Source organism: Otolemur garnettii, unplaced genomic scaffold, assembly GCF_000181295.1.
Source record: "Otolemur garnettii isolate 467f Iridium unplaced genomic scaffold, OtoGar3 scaffold00145, whole genome shotgun sequence".
NCBI classification, from domain to species: Eukaryota; Metazoa; Chordata; class Mammalia; order Primates; family Galagidae; genus Otolemur; species Otolemur garnettii.
Window position 1 is genome coordinate 1956786 of NW_003852540.1, and position 13845 is coordinate 1970630.

General features: G+C 52.1%; 1 protein-coding gene across 1 annotated transcript in view; it reads left to right on the top strand.

Moving 5' to 3' along the window:
- Nucleotides 1-13845, top strand: part of ATP2A3 (ATPase sarcoplasmic/endoplasmic reticulum Ca2+ transporting 3) — a 24680-nt gene that overhangs the window by 3672 nt on the left and 7163 nt on the right. The window contains exons 6-15 of the mRNA XM_012810949.2: nt 965-1429; nt 3364-3452; nt 3603-3705; nt 4935-5066; nt 5428-5553; nt 6621-6839; nt 6934-7269; nt 9204-9424; nt 10320-10522; nt 11100-11185. Of these exons, the coding sequence (XP_012666403.1) occupies nt 965-1429; nt 3364-3452; nt 3603-3705; nt 4935-5066; nt 5428-5553; nt 6621-6839; nt 6934-7269; nt 9204-9424; nt 10320-10522; nt 11100-11185 (1980 nt within the window). The remainder of the gene's footprint in view (nt 1-964; nt 1430-3363; nt 3453-3602; nt 3706-4934; nt 5067-5427; nt 5554-6620; nt 6840-6933; nt 7270-9203; nt 9425-10319; nt 10523-11099; nt 11186-13845) is intronic.

A 13845-nucleotide genomic window follows, 5' to 3' on the forward strand; every position in this document is an offset into this window, starting at 1 on the left:
AAAAAAAAAAAAAAGTCTCCCATTTCCCAGCAATAGGCTGAACCAGCACCAGGCTTGAGGACACAAAGAAGGGACAGGCCAGTTGAATAAAGGCCAAGGACACCAAATTGTAAGGGGCTAGAGAAATTCCTGGAAGTGACGAGAAATGGAGAAAGTGATATTTACCCAGAGCTGCCTAGTTTGCATGGAGAATCTGGGTAAACTGCTTTGGGTGAGGAGGCAGGCTCTGGGAGGCATGCCCGAGCATCAGCATCTGTCACCAGGCAGTCTTCTGAGGAGAGTGATCTGGCTAATCTCTGCATGTGGAAGGCCAGGGCTGCATTGCTCAGGGCAGAAGCAGAGAGGCAGGGTCTGCCACCAGTGCCTGCCCTCTTGCCTGCCTCACCAGCACATCCATTTGAAAGGACATTGAGTTGTAGTCCCCTCGGAGTAACTGTGGCTTGAGCCTCTGATGGACCACTTTGTAAAAGTGAGACATAAGGCCAGCTGTGCTTTCATACCAGGACTTGGGGATTTTACCAGGGTCTTGGAACTAAATGAGCTAAGGCTCAGGTTTTCTGGATATTTCAGTGAATGTTTATAGCTGTTTTCCTAGGTCCATGGTCAACCACACTCCAGTGTGGCTTTAGCAGTTGTTTGTGAATCACATTTTGATGGGTTGGTGTCTGTGCTGTGCTGGTTGATCTTATGGTCAGTATCAGCACTGGTGCTTCTGTGCCAGGCCCTTTTCAAGGCCCTGGTGACATGGTGATGAACCAAATCCTTATCTTCCTAGAACTGACACTGTCATGGAAAGGTAGCAATGACCCAATAAACACATAGCTACATAAGTCTGAGAGCACTAAAGACACAGAAAAGGAAAGCCAAGGAAACGTTTAAGTGCCCTATTCTGGCCTGAAGGAACCAGAGTTCTTGGGCCCCAGTAGGTGCTGAGCAGCTCTTCCCTTATCCTTCCCTCGCCCAGGGCACCAATATCGCCTCGGGCAAGGCAGTGGGTGTGGCAGTGGCCACTGGCCTACACACAGAGCTGGGCAAGATCCGCAGCCAGATGGCAGCGGTGGAGCCAGAGCGGACGCCGTTGCAACGTAAGATGGATGAATTTGGGAGGCAGCTGTCTCATGCCATTTCCGTGATCTGCGTAGCTGTGTGGGTCATCAACATCAACCACTTTGCCGACCCAGCCCACGGCGGCTCGTGGCTACGCGGTGCCGTCTACTACTTCAAGATCGCCGTGGCCCTGGCTGTGGCTGCCATCCCTGAGGGCCTCCCTGCTGTCATCACTACATGCCTGGCTTTGGGCACAAGACGCATGGCACGCAAGAACGCCATCGTGCGGAGCCTGCCCTCTGTGGAGACCCTGGGCTGTACCTCGGTCATCTGCTCTGACAAGACAGGCACACTCACCACCAATCAAATGTCTGTCTGCCGGGTGAGTGGCTGAGCCCACTTGTCGTTGCTGTGTGATGCTGGGCAGGCTGGGCTCCCTGTCTGGGTTTCTCCCCAGCCTTTTTGGAGATGGATGGAGGAGAGCTGTCACAGGGAGGGGCGGGTCCAGGTTTTCATGGGCCAGGCTAAAGCAGACAATACCTGGCTTGACACAAGTCACTGGGGCTGGAGTGTCACTGTGGAGCCCTGACCAGGTTGCTGACAGTCTGTGAACCTCAATCTCCTCCTCTGGAGCCAGAGTGGGCGAGCCCTGCCAGGTAACCAAAGAGGAAGCCCAGCTGGGCCTAGACCCGGTTCCATTCTGCTGTCATGACCTTGTTGCAATTGATGTCTGTCACCAGATATGCCGGCTCCAGTGACCTGGGAAGGGCCAGAGCAGGAATTATTCATTCCCTGGCACTCAATCCCATATCCTGGGCTCACTACCCACATGCTCCAGGGACTCTGGCTGGGACTCCAGCAGGCCTGTGGGGCATTGGGTTCTTCCTGACCCAACAGAGAATGGGTGAGGAGACAGGGAAGACTCTGGGTTTCCTACTCTTCCCAGGTGCCTCATTGCTTCTCTCCCACCCCTGCTCCCACAGTCTGCCCACTGGACTTGGACCCAGGCTTTGAATTCCGAGACCGTAAGGCCCTATAGAACTCATCAGAGGCCCATCTGAGGGGCTCTAGCAAGCTTTCTGCACTCAGCCCTGACCTGCTAAAATCCATAGTAGAATTTTATTTAAACAGTGTTCTTTGATTAAAATAAAGATTTAAGCCAGACATAGAAGTTCATGCTTGTAGTCCTGACTACTTGGAGTGATGAGATGCGGGGTGGAGGGATCACGTGCCCAGGAGTTCAAATCCAGCCTGGGCAACATAGCTGGACAAAATATCGAAAAAAGATAAAATTTACATTTAAAAAAGTGAAGGTTGGTGCCCATAGCACAGTGGTTACAGCGCCAGCCGCATATACTGTGGCTGACGGGTTTCAACCCAGCCCGGGCCAGCTAAACAACAATGGCAACTGCAACCAAAAATAGCTGGCCATTGTGGCGGGCACCTATAGCTATAGTCCCAGCTACTTGGGAGGCTGAGGCAAGAGAATTGCTTAAGTCCAAGAGTTTAAGGTTGCTGTGAACTGTGATGCCATGGCACTCTACTGAGGGCAACATAGTGAGACTCTGTCTCAAAAAATTAAATTAAATTAAAAAATAAAAAAGTGAAGGTTCTAAAAGTAGAGTACAAAGAAGTCATAGAGGCCTTACATGCTGGATAATGGAATATACTCACTGGAGGACTGCCCCCAGGAGCAGGGAGAATAACAGTTTCAAGCAGAATCAAGAACTGGCTCCTTAGCAAAACAAGGAAATGGGCTGCCTTGGCAGGGGTGAGCCCCTTGTGCCTGATGTGCACAGGAGAAGGGCCGGGTGACTCAGCAGGCCTAAAGGGCAGGGGCTTACTCTCTGGGGATGTCTCTGGACTGGAGGATTGCACCTCCGAGAAAGGTGTGGGTTTCTTTCCTTAAAGACCAGGAACTCGTCCTCTTGAAGGAGAGGGAGATAGACTCTGAGCTTGCATTCTCCCCTTGGTCCAAATAGAGAATCTGAGGCTTGGCCAGGTGTCACAGTGAGGTGGGCAGGAACCCAGGCTTCCTGCCCAGCTCAGAGCTCCCTCAAGCTGGCAGCTGCCCCCAGAGCATTGAAGAACTTGCTTTAAATCCCCTGGGAGTCCAGTTCAAATGGATAAACCAGAACTGGACACAAGTGGGCAGAGCAGGCAGTCCCCACACACCTCAGCCTGGGCCCTGTACTCTGCTTCCCTTCTGGAGGGGGCCCGCAGGACCCAACCTTGGGGTCAGGCTTTATTCAAACTGACAGCCCAGGGAGGAGGGAGGCAACCGGGTCGACCTGAGCATGCCCCTGTGCTCCCCAGATGTTCGTGGTAGCCGAAGCGGAAGCAGACTCCTGCCGTTTGCACGAGTTCACCATCTCTGGTACCACGTACGCCCCAGAGGGCGAAGTGTGAGTGCAGGCAAGGGGGCGGGGCTGGCCGGTGGGCGGGGCCATGTGTGACTAAGGAGGTGTTAGAGCGGCCTGAGGGCGGGGCGGAGAGGCTGAGCCCCTCCCAGGGCGGGGTCTGGGCTCTCGCATTGACTGCCCTGGGCTCTGCAGGCGGCAAGGGGAGCAGCCCGTGCGCTGTGGGCAGTTCGATGGACTGGTGGAGCTGGCAACCATCTGCGCCCTGTGCAATGACTCGGCGCTGGACTACAATGAGGTGGGCTCCACTCCGTTTCGTGACCTTTCTAGTATCCAGGCGCTCAGGACAGACTTTTCTCCACTCTCAAAGCTCCCAGGGTTGTTGGTGGTCCTTGCCCTTGGGAATCCCACACCCCAGAATGGTCACGTAGGAGCACCCCAGACTGCCACCCCTTTCTGCTCTTCTGACTGGCTTCAGAACCTTGCCCTTTAGGCTTGTGGGCTGTGGGGGACTGCAGTGCAAGGGCCAGGGCTGCCTGAGGGAAGAGATTGGAGGGCAGGACTAGGGAGAATGTTTAAAGCTGAAGTTGCAGCTCAGAAGAGGCCCACAGTCTGCAGAAGCCTGATGTGATTTGGGCATTGAATGCCCTTCACGTGGCTGGAGCATTGGGATGGAGTCTACTGCCCGAGGGCTTGGCCTGACCAAGTCTGGCCATCAAAGGGTTTGAGCAGAAGAGTGATGCAGTCAGATTTGCAAAGGATCACCCAGGCTTCTGGGTGGAGGATAGAACAGACAGGACAAGACAGGACCCAGGCAGCCCTATGTGGTTGTCCAGGCCAGAGAGATGCTGACTGAGCCCCAGCTGGGGCCTTGGGGAAAGGGGAGAAGGCATGGATTAGAGAGATTTAGGAGCTAAAAATCCTGGGACTTGTTGACTGATTAGGTGAAATGGGCAAGAGGGCCGGGTAACTCCTGGTTGCTCTTCCAGCTGGGATTATCCCTGGAGTGGCGAACATGGGGACAGAAGGAGGTGGTCCAAAGGGTCCCTGGGGAACAAGGTCCAGTAGGCAACAGTTGGACATGTGGGTTTGGAGTTCAGGAGAGAGGTCTTGGTTAGCCTGGGCGCTGGTGGTCATGAGGATGTGAAAGCAGATGGAGGCAGAAGATACGTGGGTCCTCAAGAAGAGCAGGAGGGAGGAACAGAGCAGGGCCTTGATCTGTGGGAGACTAAGAGAGGTGTGAGGCCCATTTTCAAAGTGATGAATCCAGACCTAAGGACCTAGTGAAGGTGGTTCAGAAGGGGTGACAGAAAGGGTTGTGGAGGGCAGCTTTGACCCCAGGGGTTGAGGTAAGGAGTGAATGTTGGTGTCAGACACCACCCAAACCCTAGGTCATTTGGGCTGAGAAGATCTCGAAGGCCTTTACAAAGGAGGTTACAAGGAGCTCCTGGGGCAAGGAGTGAGAGAAGATGGAAAGACCAGCTGGGGACCACCTGCCCCTTACGCTCTATCCCCTGGTCCTGCCAGGCTAAGGGCATATATGAGAAGGTGGGAGAGGCCACAGAGACGGCTCTGACTTGCCTGGTGGAGAAGATGAATGTGTTCGACACCGACCTGCAGACCCTGTCCCGGGTGGAGCGAGCTGGCGCCTGCAATGCAGTGAGCAGGGCTGGGGCACTCAGGGGCTTCTGGAGAAGAAGAGAGGAGAGCAAAGTCCTGGGAAGCTTCTGGGAGGGGGAAGGACCTCAAACCCCTAGTGACGCTTTACTAAGGAGAAAAAAGCAGAAAAGGCTAAGTGTGGACAAGGACTTAAAGTTGAGGTACATACAGTCTGCCCAGATAACTTACTGGTGAGATGGAGGGAAAAGGGGAAGTAGAGGCCGCAAATGCCAATGATAGGGGAGAACAGATATCCCACCACAGAGGACAAGAGTCTCTTTGTAGGGCCTAGTGGCTGGTGAGAAAGCAGGCAAGGGTTACCAGCTCTGTCCTTGTACCCTGAATTTCTTGGACCCCACAGGTCATCAAGCAGCTGATGCGGAAGGAGTTTACTCTCGAGTTCTCCCGAGACCGGAAGTCCATGTCGGTGTACTGCACTCCCACTCGCCCTGACCCCACCGGCCCTGGTAGCAAGATGTTTGTGAAGGTGGGGGCCTGCCTGTTTGGCTGGGGGCCCCTGTACATCCAAGGGCCTTGGGGAATCTGATCTCAGTCCTTTGAAACACCAGAGCCTTGAGCTGTGGGAGACTAAGGGAGGCGTGAGGCCCATTTTCAAAGTGATGAATCCAGAGTGGGGGTGTTCAGCATGCTGCGGGGAACTGGGAGGTGGATCCAGGCTCAGTGGAGATAAGCCAGACCCAGGGGGACAGAGGCCTGCCCCTGGCCTTATTCCCAGCTTTGGGCAGAGGGTCAATGTCTTGCCATATGACCTTGGAATCATTCATGTTCCTGTAAGGGCACGATATCCCCATTGTCTCTGATTGGTGGTTTAGCGGTGGTTGGTGCCCACCCTTGGTGCTCCACGTTTTAGAAACTGAATCCCAGGGAGGGAAAAACCAACCCCAGTCCAGTCTCATTGCTGCTTTCAAACCTGAAGCAAGAACCCTTTTTGAAACAAAAAGTTTCTGTATTGGGGGCTTGGGCCACTTTTGAAAAGTCTGGGTGACCTTTTGGGAGCAGAAGCTATGGCAGGAGCATTCAGAGGCTATTCTTGGGGCTGAGGTGAGGTCCAAAGTGAGACCCTGTAGCTGCTAAGGACCCTGTCACCCCCTCAAGCCCACCTTCCCAGGCTGCACCCAACACACCCTCTGCATGGCTGTCTTTCTGGCCCCCGCTTAGGGCTCAGTCTGCCTCCTATTGCTGAGGCCTCTATAGCATTGGTATCTGGGGAGTGCCAACCAGGCAGGGAGGCAGGGGCTATGGGGACATCCTTGCCACCCCTAAATGCTGTGGCAGGCTTACTCAGCTGTGGGCTGATGGGGGGAGGGCAGCCCTTGGTGGGTGGCTGTTCTGCCAACCCCCATTCCCTTTGGGTTTTCTTACAGTAAGGTCCACTTTGTTCCCACTTAAGCTTTCAAAGAATGGATTCTGGTCCGTGCCTTGTTGTGTAGACCCTTGGGTGGCCTTACCCCGTATCCTGGTCTCAGTTTCCTCAATTTGGGTAAGGTCCTGACTGATGAAGTTGCGTCCTCTCTTCCTTTCCCCACTTCACAGGGGGCTCCCGAGAGTGTGATTGAGCGCTGTAGCTCCGTCCGTGTGGGGAACCGCACCGTCCCCCTGACCACCACCTCCAGGGAGCAGATCCTGGCGAAGATCCGGGATTGGGGCTCCGGCTCAGACACACTGCGCTGCCTAGCACTGGCTACCCGGGACACACCGCCGAGGAAGGAGGACATGCAGCTGGACGACTGCAGCACATTTGTGCAGTACGAGGTGGGTACAGGAGCCTGGCGTCCCCTGCAGCAGTTGGGCAGGCAGCGGGTCAAGGACGGATTCAGGCCCTGCTTGCATCTGTTCCCTTCCACAGACAGACCTGACCTTCGTGGGCTGCGTGGGCATGCTGGACCCTCCGAGGCCCGAGGTAGCTGCCTGTATCACACGCTGCCACCAGGCGGGCATCCGAGTGGTCATGATCACAGGGGATAACAAAGGCACGGCTGTGGCCATCTGCCGACGGCTCGGCATCTTTGGGGACATGGAGGATGTGGAGGGCAAGGCCTACACAGGCCGCGAATTTGATGACCTCAGCCCTGAGCAGCAGCGCCAAGCCTGCCGCACCGCCTGCTGCTTCGCCCGTGTGGAGCCCGCGCACAAGTCCCGCATTGTGGAGAACCTGCAGTCCTTTAATGAGATCACCGCCATGGTGAGGCCACAGACTGGAGCCTGGGGAGGTGATGAGGAGTGGGGCCACAGGGCACAGAGAGAGCAACCCATGCAACCCACCCTCTGCCTTATTTTTATTTTTTCTAACATTATGAAACATTTCAAATACAAAGAAAAATTGAAATAATTTTATGCTGAACACCTGTATATCTATCATAGATTCTCCAGTTAACATTTGATTATACAGGGTGTATAATTAAATTGCACACAACCTTTACAGACACTCTGTATTTTCTTTCATCCTGTATCCATCCTTAATCCATCTCTTCTTAAAATGTATTTCAAAATAAGCTGCAGACATCAGTACATTTCACCCTTATATAGTTTACAATGCATATCACTACTAGAAAGAGATTTTGTCTGTGGTTTTCTTTCTTCTTTTTGAGGTAAAATTGCATTTGGATGAAACGAATCTTAAATGTATCATTTGATGAATTAGTAACATGCACACACAACTGTGTAATTCACATCCTTATCATTCACATCAAGATATGAAACATTACCATGAACCCATGAAGTTCCCCCACAGCACTTCCTCAATGTATTTTTTTTACCGTACATTATTTTTCCTTGTCTTAGACTTTCATATGAAAGTCTACACAGCATGTAGTCTGGTTTCCTTCTTTTGAGGCTTGTCTGCATTGTTGCAGGTGTCCGTGGAGTATTGCTCTGCTATTGTTGAGCAGCATGTACAGCACTTCACTGTATGATGTGCCACTATTTGTTTATCCATTTGTTTTTGGATGGACATTTGGTGTGGGCCCAGTTTTCCATCTGTCTCATTCTTTTTTTTTTTTTCCTTTCTTCGAGACAGAGTCTCACTCTGTGCCTCACTCACAACTTCAAACTCTTGGGCTCATGTGTTCCCCTTACCTCAGCCTCCCATGTAGCTGGGACTACAGGCGCTGCCACAACGCTTGGCTAATTTTTCCATTTTCGATAGAGATAGAGTCTCACTCTTGCTCAGGTTGCTCTTGAACTCCTGAGCTCACACAGTCTACCTGCCTCAGCCTCCCAGAGTGCTAGGATTATAGGCATAAACCACCATGTCCAGCCATCTGTCTCATTTTTGATTGCTGACCTGTTTTTCTTGATTGCTGATCTGATTCTTAACCTCAACTTTACCCCAGACCTGGCCTCTATAAATCTTGACCCCCATCCTTTACCTTGACCTTAACCCTGACCTCTGGCCCAGGCTTTACCTGAATACCAACCTTGACTTGACTACACCTGCAGCCTGGCTCTTGACCTTATCTTTGACCTCTGTGCTGACTTTGCCCCTGATCTTGATACTGACTTTCATTTTACTCTAATTCTTTACTCTGAATTTAACCCTGATATGGGTCCAGTCTTGACCTGGACCCAGATCTGATCCTTGACATCAACCTTGACAACTTCCTCCCAACAAAATACTTTATATTGATCTCAACTTCCATCTGGCATCCTGCCTTGACTTTGCTATCACTGCTTATGTGGACAATAACCATGACTTGACCTTCACCTTGGCAGCAGCATCCCCCTGGCCCCTGACCTGGACCATAGCCTTGGCTTCATCCCTGACTTGACCTCAGCTTCATCTTTTAACGTCAGCCTCATCTTCTGCCCCATGTCCAACCTGAATTTCATCCCTACCCTCATCATTCTCCCACCCTCTTACCTCATCCCATCGTATCATCTTCTCTGACTAGAGACTCTCCCCAGCTTTGCTTTTGACCACACTCCTTGCCTTCCCCTTAACCTCATCCTGGGCCCAATATCTAAGTTCATTTTTGAACCTACTGTTTGTTCTGTCCAGCTGTCTGCTTCCTTGGGGACATCCCCCCAAATTGGGGATGTGCTGAGTAAAGGTGGCTGGGGAAGGAAAGGGAGGCTTCTCAGCCTCCCTGACCTGGCTCTCCATGACCCGGCCCACAGACTGGTGATGGGGTGAACGATGCACCAGCTCTGAAGAAAGCAGAAATCGGCATTGCTATGGGCTCAGGCACTGCTGTGGCCAAGTCAGCGGCAGAGATGGTGCTGTCAGATGACAACTTTGCCTCAATCGTGGCTGCGGTGGAGGAGGGCCGGGCCATCTACAACAACATGAAGCAATTCATCCGCTACCTCATCTCCTCCAACGTTGGCGAGGTTGTCTGGTGAGGCTCTATGTCCCCTCCTCCCAGCCTTTTGGACCAGCTTTTTATCCCTGAGATGGAGAAAATTCCTGTTCCTAGGGTAGGGCTGTGGGAATGGAGGCACATATGCCCTGCACTAGCTGGGGTCTTCCAAGGGTGAGGACATCTCTTCATTCTCCAGAGACCCTGGTGACCTGTGGATCATAGTGCCCCCCACACCCAGGGAGGTACCCAAAGAGTCACCTGTCCTCCCTCCAGCCATAAGCTTCTTCCCTCTTTCAGACTGAAGAGATAAGAAGAACTAGCCCCACCTTTAAGCTATAGTATGTCTGTGTGTGTATGTGTGTTAAGGTGTATATATGTGCACATGTGCGTGTGCCTGAGAGGTATGTGTACACATGTTTGTGTGTGCTTTTGTGCCTCTTTGGGCATGAGTACAAACAGAAGGATTGCGTCAGCATGTAACTGTGTACATGCTCACGTTCATGAGTGAGAGATGCCTGTGGGGAATGGTTTAGCAAACGTGGATTCTGCATCTGTGCACATCAGGGCAAAAATGTAGGTGTTTGCTCACGTTTGTGGGATTGTGTGGCATGTGCTAGGATTTCGCACATGTCTGATGCTTGGGCATGCCCTATTCATGTGTATGTATGTGTACTTGGCATCTGCTAGGCCTAAAGAGCAAATGTGTCCAGGGTCTGGGGAAGAGCTGGCACTGGGGAAGGCAGCGCTGACAGGGACTGAAGCAGAACGATGTACACACACCCCTCATGTATATCAGAACTAGCAAAAAGAGGAGGGACTGCTTTGGAGATACAGAGTGATTTCACAGGTCTGGGGTATGAGCAAGAGTTGGACCCTCCATCTGGTGGGGGCCGGGCCTGCTGGGGGCTAGAGCCCATGACTCTGGTTCCAGCATCTTCCTCACAGCAATTCTGGGCCTGCCCGAAGCTCTGATCCCTGTGCAGCTGCTCTGGGTCAACCTAGTGACAGACGGCCTACCTGCCACAGCCCTGGGCTTCAACCCACCAGATTTAGACATCATGGAGAAGCTGCCCCGGAACCCCCATGAGGCCCTCATCAGTGGCTGGCTCTTCTTCAGATATCTGGCTATTGGAGGTAAGCAGGGCCCCAGCTCTCTGTGGGTTTTCTAAGAACCTTGTGTCAGACGGGCAAACTACAGAGTGTATGACCCAGCTTGGCTTATGCCAAAGGAACTGTGTGGGCTCATGTAACTGACAAGACTAGAGCATACCTTAGGCTGGATCCAGGCCTCAGACAGTATCATTGGCATATTTTGGCTCTGCCTCAGCTTCATTCTCAAAGAGGCACCCCTTAGGGTGACAGAATGGTTGCTACAGCTCCAGCCCTCATGCTCACTCCATTACAACCTCAAACTGAGCAGAAGAGAGAGCCTTTTGTCATGCAGCTCTCTTCTCAGCCTATTCTCATTGGTCCAAATTGGGTCACCTGTTTATCTCCCTAGCCAATCCCTGTGGCCAAGGGTGTGTGGCAGGTGCTGGTTGCCAATCAGGGCCCACCACTGGTAGTAAGGGTAGGTGCCTGCACACCATATAGCTTAGAGAGAGGGGGCTGATTCCATGATGGGAATTCATGAAATTGTTGGGAAAGGGAAGTGGATGCCAGAAACTTTCTATTGTCCACTATAGCCGGTCTCCTCCTCCCCTCTCTGCAGTGTACGTAGGCCTGGCCACAGTGGCTGCTGCCACCTGGTGGTTCCTGTATGATGCCGAAGGACCTCATGTCACCTTCTACCAGCTGGTGAGCAAGAGATGGCCAGGGAGCCTGTTGGGGTTAGACCCGAGATAGAACTCACAGCTTGAGTTGTTGGAATTCCAAAGGAGAGGGATCAGAGCCCTGAGCCCCATGGTTGGCCCTGCAGCCTGGCCCCACAGTGTCCTTCCCTACCCCAGTGTGCATATGTAAATATCCACCACCTAAGAAGCCAAGCTCAGAAGCCACCAGAAACCTAAGGACACTAGCACAGCCTAATAAGTCAGAGGAGGAGAGGCTGCTTCCTCTCAGTCAGTTGGGGGTGGGGTGGGGGGAACAAAGGGGCATAAATGCCCAGAAGTGTCTTGCCTTTGTCAGGGGGCCCCCCAAATATCAAGAGCTAAAAGGAATGAGCCCTGAAATGGTGGGACATCAGGGGGGATCTAACTGAGGCAGTCAGGAGTGGAGGGGGGAGTGTCTGTTTGTCTGGATGGGACTCAGTGACCTCTTGAAGTCATTGCCTACCAGGGGGCCAACTTAGCTCAGCACAGCTCTGGAAGCAGATGAAGAGACCCCTCAGCTGCCATCTGTCAGTCTTTCCTTCTGTCTAAGCAGCCGACTCAATCTCCTTTGCTTGAAAGAGCCTTAATGACACAAGTTCCTCATGTAAAGTGTAGGGCTGCAGGACTGCAAGATTTTCTCCTTCTGAGTGTGCCTGCCCCTTTCCTGTCTCCCACCAGCCCTCAGACCTGGGGGACAGTCCCTTCTGCCAGCAGTGTAGAGCCCAAGCCTTCCTCCCAAAGGCTGGCGCCTCTGCTCATTTGGCTCTTGGGGTGGCAGCAGAATGGAGAGTGGGGAAGTACTGCCTTCTTCCAGCCCTGTCCCTGCTACCATCCTTTATACTAAGGATCCCAACTCTCCAAGGATGTTCCCCACCAATCTCTCTTCTGAGCCCCAGCCCCATAATCTAGCTGGATACTTCCTCTTCCATGTCCCACAAGCCCACTGCAAAGCCAGAGTCACAAACCAAGTCTCTCACATTGTCCCCAACCCGATCCCCCTCCTCATCCCTCTCCACCTCAGTTCCCCTGCCTGCCTGGTCACCCATGCCAGACTCTGGGGAGTGATGCTAGCTAGATTCCCGCCTGCCTCCCACACCCACCACCAATCAGGTAAAACTTTCAGCTCAACTTGTTGGAATTTCTGGAGAGGGGTCCGGAGCCTCAGGTTTCAGGAAGAAGCTGCCAAGAGGCAGCAAAGGGTTTAGAGTGGGGAGCAGGGAGCCTGGAATTCAGTTGCCTGGGTTCACACCCTAGTTTCACCACATGCTAGCTGTGTGACTTTGGGCAGGCTACTTCACCTCGCTGTGCCTTGGTTTCCCCATCTGTAAAATGGATAATAATTGTACTTACCTTAGAGGACTATCAAGAGGATGAAATGCGTTAGATGAAATGAGTTAATACTTTAAAAATACTTAAATCGGCACCTATTGCATAATAAAGAGTTATATACTCAAGGTGGACAAAGTTTGTGTGCAATTTAAACTAGTTTAACATAGTATATTGCACACAAATTTTATGTACACCCTGTATGTGTCCATTAAATTTGACCTAAAAGGAGACCTTGCAAGATAAGGTGAATAGGAAATAGGCAGGCAGAATAATGGCTTTGCCAGTGGAAATGGGCTCCTTCAGGGGTTCCCACACACCTGATGAGACTGAAGTTCCATCCCTGAGCACCTTGTATTGAATGATTCAGGAGGCCACCTGCAACCATGACCTGGAGCATACAGTGTGTATGAGACAGGTCCTCACTGATGAAACCCAGAAAGTCTGCACTGGGCAGGGCTTTTATAGCAGACATAACAAACAGAGCTATTGAAACACCTATAAATGATCCTGGTGGTGTTTTCTTCCCTGTCTGTGTACATAAGGATGTATGTGCCCAAGTGGGAGGTGTGTGTCCATGTGCTTGTGTGTACACATGTGCATAAACCATTAAGATCCGGGAGGGTGGGGCCTGATGGCTGGGGCACACCTGCAGGAGGATTTGGTCTTCTTGGTCATTGGGTAGGAAGAACCAGGTTCAACGTTTAGGACATTTTCTCTACTGTATGATCGACCCCAAATTAAAACATGTGCACTTGCCCCAAATGTTGGAGGGTGGGTTTGGGGGAAGGAAACTCCTGTTGTCAATTTAAAAGAGTTAAGATTCTTCATCTCTTTGTTCAAATAAGAAATATAGCTAAGCCATAGTCTTTTTTATAATTTTTCTTCCTATGTGTGAGAGAGAGGAAGGTGTATAGCATGTGTGTAGTGCGGGAAATCAGGGCATGGATGTACTCACCGGACTGACTGCAGGTCAGATGGCTGGTCACCTTACAGGTTTCTTTTTGAGGCTTATTTTCACAGCACACAGCTCCAATTCCTAAATCCTTAGTGTAAAAGATCTATGCAGGCCCGGCGCCTGTGGCTCAAGTGGCTAAGGTGCTAGCCACGTACACCTAAGGTGTGGCTGGTTCAAATCCAGCCCGGGCCCGCCAAACAACAATGACAGCTGCAACCAAAAAATAGCCAGGCGTTGTGGCGGGCACCTGTAGTCCCAGCTACTGTGGAGGCTGAGGCAGGAGACTCACTTGAGCCCAGGAGTTGGAGGTTGCTGTGAGCTGTGATGCCATAGCACTCTACCCAGGGGGATAGCTTGAGGCT